The 17,865-nt window shown below is 35.2% G+C and overlaps 1 protein-coding gene across 3 annotated transcripts; it reads right to left on the reverse strand.

Annotated features, from left to right (window-relative positions):
- Window positions 1-885: 885 nt before the first annotated feature.
- Window positions 886-14,981, reverse strand: LOC117909004 (uncharacterized protein ycf45). Of its 3 annotated transcripts, XR_004650301.1 has the most exons (10): window positions 14,520-14,981; window positions 12,268-12,482; window positions 10,745-10,895; window positions 8,454-8,645; window positions 4,482-4,644; window positions 4,113-4,345; window positions 2,804-2,980; window positions 2,608-2,730; window positions 1,261-1,625; window positions 886-1,208 (listed from the first exon to the last, which is right to left on the reverse strand). XR_004650301.1 is itself a non-coding variant. In XM_034822904.1 (9 exons), exons 1-9 carry the CDS (start codon window positions 14,958-14,960, stop codon window positions 1,317-1,319), a joined length of 2,004 nt encoding a protein of 667 aa, XP_034678795.1. In that variant the 5' UTR covers window positions 14,961-14,981; the 3' UTR covers window positions 886-1,316. The 3 variants fall into 3 exon arrangements, 2 of the variants coding, with proteins under 2 accessions (XP_034678795.1, XP_034678796.1); XM_034822904.1 differs by having other exon boundaries at window positions 886-1,625; XM_034822905.1 differs by lacking the exons at window positions 10,745-10,895; window positions 14,520-14,981 and having other exon boundaries at window positions 886-1,625; window positions 12,268-12,341.
- Window positions 14,982-17,865: the final 2,884 nt, after the last annotated feature.

Genomic DNA, 17,865 nt, shown 5'->3' on the forward strand with positions numbered 1-17,865 from the left:
CTATTACGATTTACAAAAATAAATTTACAAAAAATCCCCAAAAATATTTCTATTACTTTTTCAAAAGCAAATTTATATGAAATAACACTATGCAACTTTGTGTTGCACCTAACGTATGAGTAAAGTGAAATATGGTTTGGGATGTATATCAATTTTATAAAATATAATTTAAAATATTATTTAATCAATAAAAAATTTAAGATTTCAAACGTTTAAAAAAAATATTAAATAAAAATAATAATGAAATTATAAAAATTTCAATGGACAATTAAAAATACCAAGGATAGAAATATTTAAAAAGAAAAAATAAAGTCAACACAACATGCCTCTTCAATAAGACATATGTCTTGACAAGCAAACCCTATAATTAGGAAGTGGTTATGTCTTAACCATAAGCACATTAAACTAGACTTTATCTAAAACTATAGTATGAAATGAAATGAAAGGCCATTAATATGAACTTCTTAAAATAATTTATTTTAATAAGAAGTTGAATTTAAAAATTATAATTTAGAAGAAATGATTAAGGATTTTACTAGTAATAACAATTTTTAAATTTCTATATTAAGATTTTTTTTCAAGCTAAAAACCATCTAATAAAATTATCTAATTTAGAAGTTCTAGTTGAGATTAGAAAAAAACCTCTTGACTTCTCTATTTAGTTTAAAACCAAAGATTCTTTTTTTAGTTCGATATGAGCTTCAATACCTGCTAAGATAATTTTACTAAAAAGGTTAGAAAAAAAAACCAATTACAAAATTGAGGGAAATATTCCCTTTTATTGAAACTTTAATTTAATTTATGCAAAAAATTATGGAATGAAACTTTTATGATATCAATATCATGCTTGGAAAATTTCAGCTAAAGCGGTACCAAAATGAGTCGATAGAAGATGGATCAAGTGATAACATTAACAACTTTAACAACTGGGAGAATTTGATAGTTTCACAATCTTACAAGGTAGCCTTTGATGAGAGACTGAAAAGGCAAGACAAACACAATACAAAGTGGGTATCCTGGTGAAGTTTTCTCCCTCTGGCTGTTTTATCCTTGGCAGGGCACTCTCTTGCCAATCAAACAACAGCAGATGTAGAGCTTAAAACTTTTGCAACAAAGAGTGTAAAATGCGACACCAATTTGGTAGGTGGGTCTTCCAATTTAGCCCCTACAGGCTTGTGAATGTTTCATGAATTTGAGAAAGCCTATTTACAAGAGTCTAATGCCCCAGCAGTACACAAAACCAGGCATAGCAAGAGCTTTGTAAGACAGGTATGTCAACTACAAGCAAGATAATGTACCGAGACAAATTCTAATGACTATTCAGGTAGGAGAGGTAATCTATCAACAGTATTGGGTGTACCAATTGTGCCATTTTTGCTGCAGATGAAGTCATCAAGCCCGCTATCTAGGACATCTGATTCACTGGTGTGTCTATCTTCATCCGTCCTAGTTTGAAATGGAAGTATGCGTAGTCTCACATCTGGCTCTGTACCAATTTTCTCTGACTGTAGCTTATATTTCCGGATAAGGTCCCTCTGAAGAAGCATAATATGGGATGGCCTTGGGAGTAGCTCCACAGGTTCCCCTTCGGGGATCACTACCTGTTCAATTGCCAATCTAGCCTCCTGTAAAATGGAGAACAACTAGAGTTGAATCATATGCCAGTTTAATGAACAACTATATTTTAAAGTTCACTAACCCTTTGGAGACAAAAAAGGTAATTGATTTTGCTACTGGTTTATAGAGAGAACTACATCTCTGCTATAGACACGCATAATTTCATCTCTTCCTCACAAACGATTAAGCTGGCATAGTGAAAATGGCTGCTATAGGAGATATCCTGGTTATCAACACCCTTCCCTGTCCTGAGTAGTGGTTTTACTTCAGAATTTTTTCGTGATCTAGTCCTATTTTACATATTCTAGCATGGACACTATCTATGATTTTAAACATATTCTGAGAGCCATATTTGATGTTCCTAAACCTATTCTGTGCTCATTAGACTTTCCAGACAAAATTTGAAGGATTAGAGTTGAGAACAAGCCAAGTCAGGTCCCTGGCCCTAAAGAATGCATGCCAGAGTTAAATTTTAAGGCTCCTGACTGGGGCTAGAGTTCCAGTGCAAGTTTGTTTAGCTTAACAGGCTAAACCATAACTTGGGAGGTCTCTGTTCTTTGCTGAAACCATATTTTATAACTGTGAACTTATTTTCTGGTTGGAGGTTTGAGCACATGGCATTAAGGTAATTGGCCAGTTTTGACTCGACTACACAGTTGGGCTAAGGCCAACGTAGCCCAAAATGACTGATGAACATGCTGAAAATGAGCCTCATGAAGAGCAAGAACAAACCCAAGCCTGTTCAAAATTAGAGTTAAGAGTACCTAGCAGAGCCTGGAAAAGGTTTGCTATGTTTGGCTTGTTAGATGCCCTAGAGGATATAGGGCAAGGCATTAAACGCGATAGGAGTCAATAGCCTTCTAAAGATATTCCTGTTAGAAAAGTCTAAAGAAAAAGAAAATGCAAGTTGTACCCTTCTAAAAGCATTCCATTTAGGAAAAAGAAAAAAAATCTAGAAAAATGCAAGCCAAAATGAAAATCCATTTTCACCTCCAGGGCATCAATCCTCTCTGACAAATTTATTTTGTCTTCTGATCCAAAATCCTTTAAATCATCCGCATGACCGTTCAGTATTGCTCTAACAGCCTTTGTTATCTGCACTAATGAGCATGTCTACAAGAGAAGAAAGGAATTACACAATGAAAATAAGTGAAAATGATTGTTGAGGCAAAGAGCAATTAATTACCTTTGTCACATAGATGGGTATGTCGTGAGACTTAGCAGCAGCTTGAATCCGTGAATTCTTCTTGAGTTTGGACTGCAAGGCAAGTAGAGCATCTGCTTCGCTGATATTATCAGTTAAATCAACTTTATCATTCATTTTCAACTGTTTAATCCCTTGAATCACGCTTGTCTCCAGGATCTAGAAAAACTATTCACCTTATAAGTTCCAAATCCAACAGTTTCTTATTATGCATTAGCAACTAAGTTCTAAAACTCAGGATTTACTCATTTTAACCAGGAAGTTGAAACAAGATTAGATTTAATACATTCAAAATTTAAACTTTTGGCAGGAAAAGATTTTCAAATACAGTATCAGCAGAAAAGGCATTCAAAAGAGAGGGATTATTCAGGAGCAGTTAATGTTCATTTACATTTCCATTCCTGTCAGCATATTTCAGCTCGACTGCATAAGTTGATAAAAACATAAAGGTCTATGCATGCCATGTAGGTGAAACGGCTTCACAAATACTGAAATCTCATTAAAGCTAGCATTTTATGAAAAGTAAAACAATCTAATGTAGGTAAGACCGAGCATACTAACAAGAAATTGGAAGGAAGGACTCCTGTCTTCATGTATGTATCTTTAGTCCAAGAAAAAGACGGTTTCCTACTCTTAGCCCCAATATGATCATCCTTGCAAATCTTTGTATCCATGCATAAACATTGTCACTCAACTTCAAACATGAACAGTGGAACAATTTCAAATTTTCTGTTCTGGAAACTGAAGTGTACTTCATTATGTCTTTCTTGGCCAATATCCTATATAGTTTTCCAAGTAGTGATATTAGTGAGCATAGGTGGACTATCTAGAAGACTTTGGCTCAGAAGGAGTCGTACTGTTAGAGCTTTAGCCCAAGTTAGTTTGATATGTATAGAAGAAGCTCATTATATAACATCTTAAGTTCTTTGGTCAAATTGGTAGCTTAACATGGTACCAGTCTTGGTTTACAAGATGAGTTCAAACCTCACCAATGTTTACTTTTTCCCATTTACTGAGCCCGTATGCAAATTCAAAGAAAGTTGCTGGTGAGGCAGGGTGTTAGGGCTTTAGCCTGAGTCAATTTAATATGCAGAGTTGGCCCATTCAGTTTAAGCTTTTTGGTCAAATGGTTAACATTTATGAAGGTCAAGCAAAATTAGGGAGAGAAGCAGAACCAGTAATCTCCATGCTCCCCCTTCAGATAACACAGAAACTGATAAATGAACTTTGAAGTATAATGAAAATCTAGATTGCATTAATTTTTCAGACTTGCAAGATCAAAATATTTTACCCCATAAGCAAATACTCGGACAGGTGACGTATCTTGCGCTGAACTCCCCCCCATGTCTGGAGGAGGTTCAGAAATGAGTTCATCAAGGGTACTGCTTTCCTCATTCATCTCCAGACCATCTTCAACCACCTCATTTTTCTCATCAGATGAATTGTGAACAAAAGCTTCACTTTGTACTTTGTTTTCTACTCCCTGAGAGTTTATCTTCCTCACTTCAAAATGTGGGAATCGACCTGTAAAAACAGAACAGTAATAGCAAATCAAACCATAAGGACAGATTCAACAAATTTTTGATTTGGAATATGAACAAAATAGGAAGGATTTTTCTTTTTTTGGTGTTTCTTTTTCCCTTAAACAAGAAGAAAACACCTGAAAGGATAGCATCCACAGTAGCTTCTAAGCTAGGATGAACTTGCAACTCAGTTTTTGAAATTATCTCCACACCACAACTAAATGTTGAGGGACCTTTCCTCTCAAGCACTGTCTTCTGTACCCCCCTTCGGCTTGCCTCTTCATCCCCTAGTGTTACACTCTGAAAAATGCAGGCATTCGTGCAATTATTCAGAATAAACGTGCACAAATTCTTCCCCATAACACAGTTGACAAAGGGTTTCTAAAAATTTAAAGAATTGGAATGAAGTAAAAATAATCCCTTTTTTTTTTATGAATAAAGAGAAATATATTAAGAAAAAAGAGGCACTTCAAGGAAACACCCCAGTGTATACAGGAGGTATACAAAAGAGAGGGAAAAAACCTTTAACCAGGGCCTAACCAATCAACAAAATCTACAATGGAGGGGGGACCAGAACTAGAAAACCCTCTGGTCCACGCCCACAGATTACAAAGTAAAACCAATTTACACCCATGAATCGATTGCTCTTCATTTTCAAACGCCCTACTGTTTCTTTCCTTCCAAACAATCCAAAAAAGGCACAAGGGAGCTGAAAGCCACACTTTCTTCATTTCCTTTCCCACACAAGGCCCTAACCACCCCAATAACGCCTCTCTAATTGAAGAGGGGAGCACCCACGAAACCCCAAAGAGGGAAAAAAGTAAGCTCCATATACTTCTGGCCAACGCACAATGCAGGAGAATGTGATCAATAGACTCTTCCTCTGCCATACACAAATAACATCTATTAGCCAAGGAGAACCCTCTTTTCTGAATACGATCCAAGGTTAAGGCCTTTTTCCACGTAGCCTCCCAAGCAAAAAAACTCATCCTCGGAGGCACCAAAGAATTCCAAATAACGCGTGCAGGAAATTCTTCACGTCTTTCCAGTTCCAACGCCTTGCAAAGAGACTTAACTAAAAATCTTCCGTCTTTTGCCTTAGTCCAATTTACTTGATCTTCCACATCACTATAAACCCTCCCCCCTTGCAACCTTAAAAGAAGGCACTCCACCTCAATCACTTCCCAATCATTAATCCGCCTAGAGCACCTAGGAGCCCACACTCCCCCTCCAGAATGGCTCCACACATCCCCCACCCAAGCCTCCTTATCCAAGGATATAGCAAATAAGGAAGGAAAAGAAGTACACAACGGATCATCTCCACACCACTTATTCTTCCAAAATCTAACCCTCCTACCATTTCCCACAAAATAAACCAAATTGTCACCTAACACATCCCAACTTCTCCTAATTGCTTTCCACAAACCAACCCCATAACTGCCTTTCACAACACAGGACCTCCAACCACCCTCTTCTTCCCCATACTTTGCACTTATAACTTGCCTCCATAAAGCTTCCCCTTCCACCACAAAACGCCAACTCCACTTACATAGGAGAGCCTTATTTAACAACGCCAAGTTCCTCACACCCAATCCACCCTTTCGTTTATCTAAGCAACAATAGACCATTCCACTAAATGAGGCTTCCTTTCCAGGGCCCCACCACCCCAAAGAAAGTCCCTTTGGATCCACTCCAATCTCAAACTCACGTTTCTTGGCATCTGAAATAGGGACAAACAGTAGATAGACATGCTGGACAGAGTGCTCCGAATCAAGGTCATTCTGCCCCCCTTGGAGATATACTGCCTTTTCCAAAGAGAAAGCCTCTTCCTCAACCTTTCCTCTACTCCGTCCCAAGTTGCCCCCTCCTTGAAACGAGCCCCCAAAGGAAGACCCAAATAAGAATAAGGGAGCTTGCTAACCTTGCAACCAAACTCAAGGGCCACTTCCTCTACATTCTCCACTCTTCCCACCGCGATGATCTCACTTTTGTCCAAGTTCACCTTCAATCCTGACATGGCTTTGAACCACATAAGAAGCCAACTCAAGTAGGACACCTGATCAATGGAAGGCTCACAAAAAACTAAAGTGTCATCCGCGAACAGCAAATGAGCAATCTCCACTCCCACACATCCTCTACCACTGAGCTATCATCCCGGCAAACCCCACCCCCCCCCCCCCCCCCTCCATGACAATCACGAACAGATAGGAGGATAAGGGATCCCTCTGTCTCAAACCCCTAGAACTTTGGAAAGAATCCTGAGGAAGTTCCATTAATAAGGACGAAGAAACTGACAGTCCCAATACACCACTGAATCCAGCTAATCCACTTGGCTCCAAAACCCATCATTTCCATCAACCAAAGAAGAAAACTCCAATTCACATGGTCATATGCCTTCTCAATATCCAGCTTACAAAGGATGCCACCTCCCCCACTTTTCTGCATCGAATGTATCGCCTCATTCGCAATCAACAAGGCATCCAGGATTTGTCTTCCCTCCACAAATGCATTTTGGGACTTGGACACTAACTTACCCATCACCTTTTTAAGCTTATTAGCTAACACCTTCGCTAACAACTTATAAAGACTTCCCACCAAGCTTATAGGCCTAAAGTCCTTGAGGTCTTCAGCTCCTCCTTTCTTAGGAATTAAAACCATAAAAGAGGCATTAATGCTCTTGACGAACTTGCCCTGATCATGAAAGTCCTTGAAGAACCCCATAACTTCCTCCTTCAGAAAGCTCCAACTAAATTGCCAAAACGCCATTGAAAAACCATCAGGACCAGGAGCTTTATCCCCATTGAGATCCGAAAGAGCACCAAACACCTCTTCCTCAGAAAAAAGAGCCTCTAACAAAGCTGCAGTTCCCCTTCCAAAACCCCAACCTGCAGCCCATTGCATCTGGGCCTCCACTCATCTGTTTCCGACAACAGAGAGTGGAAAGCCTGAACCACACCCTCCTTGATGTCACATTCTTCTAATACCCACGCCCCATTTATCTTGATCTTCACCAGGGAGTTGACCCTCTTATGAGCATTGGCCATTTTATGAAAATAGCCAGTGTTTTTGTAACCCTCCCTCAGCCATAACTCTCTAGACTTTTGCCTCCATGATGTCTCTTCCATTATCACTCACTTCTTATACTCCTCCAAAGCCTGCTTTTTGAGAGTTTGCTCTTCAGCAGTCAACACCCTATCCTATCCCCTTCTATTGAATCCCAAAACATCATCCGCTTTAAAGCTGATTCTTTTCTAGCAGTCACATTACCAAACACTTCTCTATTCCAAATCTTCAAGCAGGCCTTAAGCGCTTTCAGCTTTTCAGACAGCGTGAAACTGAAGGAACCTCTAAATTGGAAGCCCACCCACCAATTCCTTAGCAAATCCTTAAAACCTTCTTCCTTCAGCCACATGTTCTCAAACTTGAAGGGAGAAGGCCCCTTCCTTGTTTCTCTACAGTCCAACAAAATTGGGCAGTGGTCAAAAACAATTCTAGGTAAAAGACTTTGAATTGCCCCACTGAAATAACACTCCCAATCCTCTGAAACTATAAATCTATCCAACCTTGACTAAATCTGGTTGTTCAACCCACCCCTCCACGTGAAAGACCCCCCCTGCAAAGGGAGATCCCTTAATTCCAAATCCTCAATGATCTCTGAAAGTCTTCTCATTGCTGAAGACAGTCTTGAAATACTGTATCAATAATCCCTGTATCAATAGATCTATGTTGTTTGACTTGTAAGACAACTAAGAGGTTGCTAACATGTTAAAATGTGATTCTTATCTGAAACTACCAAGTAATCAACAACAATGCCTCTAGTATTTAAAAAACCTAGCATAGCAATTTTTCCCATGTCTATCACAATGATCCATGCGCATCACTCACCCTTTTTGTCAACAGCACCCAAGTGGCCATTAATACTATTTTGAGGTTGCATGGTGAAAAGCTTGTAAGTAGACAACAATACTTGTGGCAATGTCCACATTATAACAAGAAAAACAGGTTCCCCATATGTTTTAGATTCAACAAACAGAAAGAAAAAAAAAAAACAAAACAAAACAAGCAAAAATAAAAAAAAACAAAAAAATTCAAATCCCATACTATTTCACCTGGATTCCTCCAACAAGCATCTCTAAAGAAGGATTCATTATCAAATTCTCTATGGTTACTCCATGAGCAGTGGCAACCAGCTGAATCCCACGTTGTGCAATTGTGCTAGCAGCCATGGCTTCAAGCTTCGTGCCAATTTCATCAATTACAATCACTTGAGGCATATGATTTTCAACAGCTTCTATTAGTACCTGATAATGTAGAACTAAAAACATGAGCATCCTATACCAATTTGTAGACAATGGAGTACAAAATATATATAATGAAACATAGTTCTCACATTTTTATCAAGAACAACCATTCTTCAACAGATGCACATGTTCCAAGTAGCATAAAACTAAAAATCAAGTGGAAATTCAAAACGATATTAAGTATTATGTTACCTACTACTGTAACAAAGTCATGGTCTATTCAAATTATTACCTCAACTATTAAATGTGTCAGTGTGTCTATACATAGGAAATTATCAATGAAAAAACTCTAATATGAGGTAGGGAAATGGTTCTAACAATCAAACTTTGTCTGCTCAACACACAAATTATAGGGTACAATTTGAACACCTGACCAATTTAGATGGATTGATCCTAAACTTTTAGCTAGGAAATGGCAAAGCATTTTTGAGGAAGGAAATGAAAAGTAAAGGAGAAACAAAAGAATGATTGAGGAAATTAATGGGAAAAACAAAAAATAAAAACCAAAGGCTTATCAAAGCCTCTAAAATAATCATACCATGTTTACCACTAGTGAAATTTTAAAAATATTGGACTTAGCCTCTAATGAGCCTTCCTTTTATCAGAGACAAATTAACAAATTGCAAAGTTGATTCTTAATACTAGGTTTCAACAATTCATAGTTCAACGTTAAAGCCCTGAGCCTTATTATGTCTAACTTGCCACCAACCAGCAAGGCCTTCAGAATTTTTAAAGATAATGTTACCCTGTTGAAGGACAAATTTCCAAGAGTTACCAATTAAAACTGAATTTAATAGGATTCTCATAAATAGAAGACATAAATTATTCTAGAAAATGAGAGAAAGATGCAGTACATCTTCAATACCCACATAATAAGCACTGATAAGAATTCTCATGAACGAAGTACAGTAAGAAATATTAACCTTGACATCTCATGGAGACTAGGGAAAAAAAATCAAAACAGAACTTGTTTCACAAGAAGAAAATGTTAGAATGAAATTATCAGATTCATCTTGCTCCTAACACACTGCAATAAATACAAAAGCAGAGTGTCCAAAGAAAATGTTGCTTTGGTTATTGTGTCAAATTTATGTAGTCCAGAAGGGACTTCTTAACATTATCCAACTTCGAATTATCTTCTTATTTGGTATTCCCACAGATGGTTGGTTTTGCTCGGTTTTGGGTGATAGGAGCAAAATCTTATGGAAAGTGACCACATTCATGATGCTTTGGTCTCTATAGAAAAGACTGAATTGTTAAACTTTCTATAGAAGAAATCAAAGATATTGATTTATTTTTTGAGGCTAATCAAGAAATGCTTAGCAAGAAATAAAAGTAAGAGGTTTCAAATCAAATGTAACAAAACAAATAAGAATAAGTCCAATGGATCACATTGCCTTTAGTTGAAAAAGCAACAATCATAAGAGAATATCAGTAAAGATGATCGGATATAAACATAATGTATCCTATGCAGAACTAAATACAATGAAAATCCCCTATCTCAGACCATTTTAATATTCAAAATTCCTACATAGTTGGCACATTCCGATCAAGTGTAATGAAAAGGTGTTGAATTTATGATATTGTTAGTAGAATTTATGATATTGCTAGGATAGAACAACATATAAATTGAATGGTGCTTGCAGTTTGTATTTACACATACAATAATCTACAAACATTAGTCATAACAAAATCCACATAATCAGAAGGAAAAACCATGAAAATTCATCTTCATCTAACCATTTGCTCATTTACTGCTGAATAATCAAGTAAAAACAAAGATACTATACCAATACTCTATATATCAGTCCCATTTAAATCACTGATATAACTATCTGAATTCTATACTTATTCATATTAATAGGATATGTATAGGCCATATCCAACTTCCAAAATCACAATAGCAAACTCCCAATATTTCTTATTACTTGGTTTCAATAATAGTCACTTACCCTCATCTGTTTGGATAGTATTTCAGAGACAACAAGCATTGCACATAATCATCCACTAGGGTAATATTCAGTTGATAATCAAAGCCATTATCAAGGAATCTCAACCTAAGCATATTAAGGACACTGTTAGCAAAGCACAGCTCATACCTTATGTTGCATATCAGAGTTGGGAACTTGCATCCGACGAGCATTACCTATTCCTGCATGAGGTATATCACCATCCCCACCAATCTCATTTGAGGTATCAACAATCATCACACGTTTCTTGTAATCATTTGCAAGCATCCTAGCTATTTCCCTACAAAGTTGGGAAATGCAGGTTATCTTAAACAATAGCTAAGTACAACCTATGATACTCTACCCAGTGTTACATGATTTTTTTATTTTTTATTTTTTTTTGCAATTTGAAATGTTATTTAAAAAATGCCTGATAAAAAAAGGGGGCACGCAATAACACAGCACAGAAAACAAGAAAAGGAACAAGAAAAATTACAATGCCCAAATAGAGCCTAACCCATTCCCAAGCAATCAATGAGGTCTAGAAAAGAAGAGTGATATTCACACACTTCCCTAGACCAAAAGAAAAATATTTTGAGGAAGTGGTCTTTAGGGGCCAAATTTGAATATTCAAGGTCTTCCTTTCTATTCTCTCTTTCCATATACACTAGAATAAAAGGAGCCACCCTCTACATCTTTTTGTGCTTCTTGCCCAGGGAGCTACCACGCCAACCAAGCAAAAGCTCTTTGACCATTCCAGGACAGACCCAACTCACTTCTAAAGGGGAGCAAAGTAAAGACCACAACCTACTAGTCCATTCATAATGATAAGGATGGGATTGGTTATTTCTTTCTTCTGTTTGCATAAGCAGCAAAGGTTCCTTCTATTTGCTAACCCACTTACAAAAAGGCATTAACTATAATTTATTCCCCAAAAGACCACTAGGATCCTTGTCCTACGGATCCATTGGCCAACATAGACCATACTATTTTCATCATCATGAAGCATTCATCCTGTTGATGTCACATGGAAAGAGCATTAACTGAATCAGAATGTCAATCAAAGACACTTCAGCCATGTCATATGGCATCAATTTTTGTAATCAATGAAAAATATGAATGTAAAATAAGATTCTAGAATTTAAATTAGAGAAACTCTTTACATGAGATTATGGAGAGATATGTCTGCAGTTAAAAGATTTAGCCCCAATGAACAAAAAGAACAAATAAACTGTATGTAGTTTCACAAAAACATCTCCATGGTAGCAAGCATTGGTCAAAAATAGAAAAAGTTGTAACAAGGACCCAATCATCAAGCAGATGTTATAGCAATAGAACTCTGACAATGCAAATTAAGAAAAGTGAAAATAGAATGTGACAACAGAAATCTAACCCAGTCCTTTCAACATCCTAGTAAAATCATGATGAATGCAATTTTACTATCAAACAAATATAATAATAATGAAACTGCACCTTGACAATTCAGGAGGGAAAAAAAAAAAAGGAAATTAGAACAGCAAAATAGAAATATAGACCTTTTTAACATTTGTGTAGGAATGAAGAAAGTATCATCATTGGGGACATAGATAATTTACTTTACTTAAAACACAAGGGGAAAACAAGTGTTAATCTTGTCATCAAGATTGCAACCATCAGAAATCAAAGTAACAAACCTGATAATTGTAGTTTTTCCTACTCCTGGAGGCCCAATGAGCAACAAAGAAGCCCCATCTTTAACCAAATCTTGCAACAAGTTGGCACTTCCTGATATTGCCCGACCAACACGACAAGTTAAACCAATAATTGCACCCTTCCGATTCCTTATAGCACTTATGCGGTGTAACGTCCGGCTGATACCTGCCCGGTTATCAATGGCAAAGTCACCAACCTGTAATACAAGGTTCTAGTAAGTTGAAAGCACTTGGTCTCTTTCACCACTTTCTTCAAAAAGGATAACTTATTTCCAAGAAAATTGAGATGACAGTAATTCAACTATAATAATAACAAGGATTGGAAACTATCAAATAATAAGTTGTAAATAGTGACTACTGGGCCTTTCTGTCTGATAAGGTCTAAACCTTCAAGAAGATCCCAAAGTTTAGCAATAAATCTTGCACTTTCTCCCAACTTCCATACAAAACCATATGGACATTTTCCTTGTCAATTTGAAAACCTCTAATAGAGGTCTTTCCAAGGTTTCCAAGGGGTGACTGTGATCTTAATTTTTTCAACATCTATATAAGTGGTAAGGGCCTAGGAATAGGGCCGAGATGGTAGAAATCAGAGATTTTTATACAATGAGACACATGATTGTTCCAGTAGAGCCAAATATGCCTATCATTAACAGCAAAAGGTGAGCCAACATGATAATGACAGCACAAAGTGGCATGAGGGATGGTACCTTCCAAGTTGCGTTCTGTGTTGCAACTAAGCCAACTGGCACTTCAGTTATAAAGAGAAGAGCTCTGTCCACAATTCTCAGTAATGAGCACTCAACCAAATGAAAGCTTCAGATTTGGCAGGGTGGGAGATTTTTGCATTTGTTCTTCAATAAGTTGGGTTGTTTAGTGAACTGATCAAACTAGGCGATGAAGTCAATTGAATAACTTATTGCCTCAAATTATAACATTTCTTCCATTTACCTCAACCTCCCATACCAATATCCAAGACCTTATATACTCCTAATGATGGACTCATAAGAACATGTAACTATTGCACAAAAATAACCTTTGATAACTTCCTTCACTCAATATTTTTAAATACCTTCAAAATGCAGCCAAAGGGATTCATATGCACTTCATAGAATAAGACTTAGGATTACCACATTACTGCACAGTTGAATCAGTCAATGCAAATTTTCAAGATCGCGTGGTATGGGTCACACTATAAGGGAATCTAGACCAAGTGGGTGCTTCGTAAAACTTAATACTTATTACTTAATGATTTAAGTTAACTTTAAGTTAAATTGTTCTTCAGTCGTAATTTAAAATTTATTACTTATTTTTTACTTTAACTATTAAGGTTGTTTGATCAAATATATTTTAAGTCATTAAATTGACATATTTACCCTCATTAGTTATAATTAATACTTATTATTAAAAAATTTAACTAATATTTATTTTTACTAATTTTAAGCAATAAATTACCATAAAAAATGACCTATGAATGCAAAGTCGTGATTGTTAAATATATTCTCATTAGATGTGGGCAAATAAGATAAAAAAAAATTGAGATTAAAAATAAGTCAACTATTTTGACTTATTACTTAAAGTCGTTTTTAACTTTAAGTTGTAATATTTAGTTATTTTATTAAACATGCTTAATCTAGTTAATAACTTTAATTAAGTTATTAAGTCACTTTAAGTCATTAAGTCGATTTGCCAAACACCCTCAAGATGAATCAGTGCTAACTTTTCCAAAAATGTGCACTTGACTCACTTTAGCCAAGAAAACTTTCCCATGAACTGATCTTGTTGCCAAGATGAAAGTCCAGCATCCAAATCTTATAACAAATTTCAAAGTTAAACTCACCCTAGACAAATTTCAAATTGAACTCTCCCAATTTAAATTTCAAGTTGAATTCACCCATACAAATATCAAATAAAACTCCCCCACCATGAATTTCAACAAGATTCTACGTCATCTTAAACCTGACTACAATCTGTTTCTTACAGAAATGACTCCTTTCCAAGAACCACAATTACACACAATCCACCACATATAATAATGGCAACCATCACTTTCCCCTTCCATTTTCAAATTCACACAGCCACTAAATTTCTCATGGTTTCTAAAAGCCTCTCTTAAGCTACCAATTGACCAAAAAGTTTACTCATGGTTGTTAAATTGCCAAATTACAATCTAGAACATTTAATCAAACATGTAGAAGGCAAAAAAATAAACTAAAATAAAAAAACAAGCTCACCTGAGAAGTAGCAAACTCAATATCCTGAACAGTGATCGGACAATCCGACAAAACAAAGTCGCCGGAGGGAAACCGGGCCAGCGGCTTCCGACCCAAATCCATGACAACTTCAATCAACTGGTGGAGCTCCGCGTGCTCGCTTACTCTCCGACGCATCTCCTCCGGCAACAGAGCCAATAGGCGGTCCAATTCAACTTCGAACTCATCCTCCCCGGCTGAAGCGGAAGCCAAATAACTCGATAATAGAGAATTCGGAAATTTTCTGGGATACCCAGAAAATTTTGCGGGGAGAATGCGAAGAGGAGATGAAAATGGCGAGGAGTGGATAGTTGGGTAGGGGAGTTTTGGGGAAAATTTTGAAAATGGGGTTAGGGGTTGACATGGGAGCCGCTGCAACCACAGAGGAGGAGGAGAGAAGCGAAGTAGAGGAAATATGAGCATGTGTTTTGGCGGCTGAGAGCTCCAAGCCTCCAACTCTTTCTTCACCTCAAAAATAAACTTGAAGGAGAAAAATATAATTAGAAATTCAAACAAAAATAAATAAATTTCTGAAAATTTTAAAATTAAAAAATAAAATAAACTCATGAAATTCTAAAAAATTCTTGACAAGATAATTAGTATCAAAAATCACTAATAGTGAATCATATTTACGTACCAAATCAAAATTATTTTTCAAAGAGCTATTATTTCTTATCAATGACAAATGTTCTAATTTAATTCAAAAATATAATTAAAATACGAAAAAATAATAAAAAAATATGAAAATTGTCATTAAGATATGAAATTGGTGATAGTGTACAAAACTTTATAAGAAAATCAAATAATATACTAAAATTTTATAACTGATTTTCAAATTTTATAGACGTAAATTATATAGATATTAAAATTTATTGAATTTTCTTTGTGAAAATTATGTAATAAAAAATAAAGAAGGGAGAAGAGAAATATGGAAAATGGGTATATGTATCTTTTTGTTCTCAAATTTATAAGTGAAAATCAAATAGGAAATTATTAGTAATTGTTGGAATAGATTGAAATTTGAAGAAAGAAGAGTTACACCAATTGTTGAATCATCTCTATGAGTACAATAATTTAATTTTTTTTTTGGGAGAATTTAGAAAAATATAGAAATTACTATTTTTAACTTCTAAAATAAAATTTTAAAATATATAAATTTGGGTCAAGAAAATATGATGATTATTTTAAAAGTAAATTATTAATCAAATTAAAAATAAATCATCAAAAATACTTGTAAATTCCAAAATTTAAAAAAAAAAATTAAGACTTTAACTCAAGTCAACTTAATATATATCATTGGTTTATTAGCCAATATTGAAAATTTTGGACAAATTTGTAACTTAATATAATTTTATAGTATCCTATCTCACAAAAATGGGTTGTGGGCTTATAAAATGGTCTGCACTAGGCCCATTGTAAATATCCAGGGTATGTGCTTGGGCTTGGTCTTGGACCTCCATCTAATAACAAACCCAAAGTTGGGCCTAGGATGGCCCTTCTAGATTTCCAATGTTACTTTAGGCCCATGACATCTAATGATAAAACAAAGTTATGAATTCCCATTGCGAGAATTTACATATATAAAAATATAAAAATATAAAAATATTCTTAATTTAAAATATATATATATATATATATATATATAATTTTCTTTCATTGTTTCCAAAAAGAAAACATTATTGGTAAAGTCTTCCCAATTTTTAGGAAAGCATGCTATATAAATTCTTAATTAATTATATAGTTTTTTAGCGTTATAATCATGTGTGCTTATGGCATGTGGGTGCCCATATAAAATTGTTCTTGATTCGAGAGAGGTGAACATAGATGAAGTAAAGAAAGATTTTCTTGGTTTTACTATAGTTGATTTGTCTTCACAAGTCATTTTTAATAGTCAAGCTACCTCTGAAATTGTTAAAAATGAGATGAGAGAATATGGGGTGCTAGTTTTTTATTGGTTCCAAAGACAATGGATAGGATTTTGAAGTAAGTTATTCCATGGTTGAGAGGTTTGGAATTTTTAATAAAATTTCCCATGTGGGATTTTGAATATTGGTTTTTGTTTGACTTGGGTTTGTTATAATATCTAATTTTATTTATTATTTTATTTTTTTAAGTTAAAGAAAAATTATATCTTAATATTATGAAAAATGAAAAATGAAAAAAAAAATAAAAATAAAAATAAGGTGTTAATTTTCTTTAAGAAAATACTACCAAAAAGATATTGTTCAAAAGTGATCCATATCTTGATTGCCTTTTTCTTTTCGTTTTTTTTATTTTATTTTTTGTAAATACCCTAATCAATTTTTTATAATTTGGTCATATTTTTCATACTCCTAATAACATTTTCTTTAACCTTTTTACACGTATCTAAATGAGATTAAATAATGGTAATCAGTAAGATGTCAAAAAGTGTTTCTCAATACCGAGACTGACAATTTTTCTTAACTTAATAAAATCAATTAGGTTAACTAATTCATAAAATTCATATACTTTGCACTTCCATTTGCCAATGGGTTAATTAAAAACAAAAATCATAAAGCAAATCTTTCATATTGACTTAGCAATTTTTCCATTCTTTTTTAACAAATATGAAAGCAAAATTATTTAATACATGATAGAGAACATACAAGAATCTTCGATCTTTCAACCCCTCAAACCCTAAACTCTAATATAAAAGCACAACTATTTGATATGAGATAGTGATACAAAATAGAGAATATACATGAATCATGACCCTTTAACTCCTAAAACCCTAGACTCTAATATGAAAGCAAAACTATTTAATATGAGATAGTGATAGAAGATAGAAACCATATATGAAATGTCACTCTTTTAACTCCTAAAACCCTAAACCCTAAGATGCAAGCACAACAATCTGATTGGAGATAAACCCAAATACATCTATCATCATTTTTTCAACTCCTAAAATCCTAAACCCTAGTTAACTCATTGCAACGATATTGGCCAAGCAAAGTGAATGACAAGGCACCCACAAGAGGAAAAAACACGTCTAGAAACATGTGGATTGTGATAGTGAAAGAGAGACATTTGGAAAGACAAAAGAGCATAAACACAACAGCTACACACAAGGCCAATAATAGAGCAAAATATTGCACTGTATTACACCTTAGGCAAGAGCATGGGGATCATACATTTTCCTAGTGTGTCATTTTCTCCCACAGCACATGAAAATGACAAAGCACCTTGATGTGAATATTAGTAGCTACCATGCCCCTTTTGAAACAATCCCTTGAGCCCTTCCCATGTTCCAAAAGTTACATTCTAGGCATGCTTTTTGGAGGCTCACCATCACACACCTTCCTCCCTC

This window comes from Vitis riparia, chromosome 19, assembly GCF_004353265.1.
Source record: "Vitis riparia cultivar Riparia Gloire de Montpellier isolate 1030 chromosome 19, EGFV_Vit.rip_1.0, whole genome shotgun sequence".
NCBI classification, from domain to species: Eukaryota; Viridiplantae; Streptophyta; class Magnoliopsida; order Vitales; family Vitaceae; genus Vitis; species Vitis riparia.

Bases quoted from the DNA above. Each gene is read 5' to 3' on its own strand.
- LOC117909004 (XM_034822904.1), bottom strand. From the start codon at position 14,960: ATGCTCATATTTCCTCTACTTCGCTTCTCTCCTCCTCCTCTGTGGTTG. The intron at 2,731-2,803 runs GTAATTAATTGC...CTTCTCTTGTAG, and splicing joins TACCCATCTATGTGACAAAG to ACATGCTCATTAGTGCAGAT. The intron at 1,626-2,607 runs GTGAAAATGGAT...TCCATTTTACAG, and splicing joins AGAGGATTGATGCCCTGGAG to GAGGCTAGATTGGCAATTGA.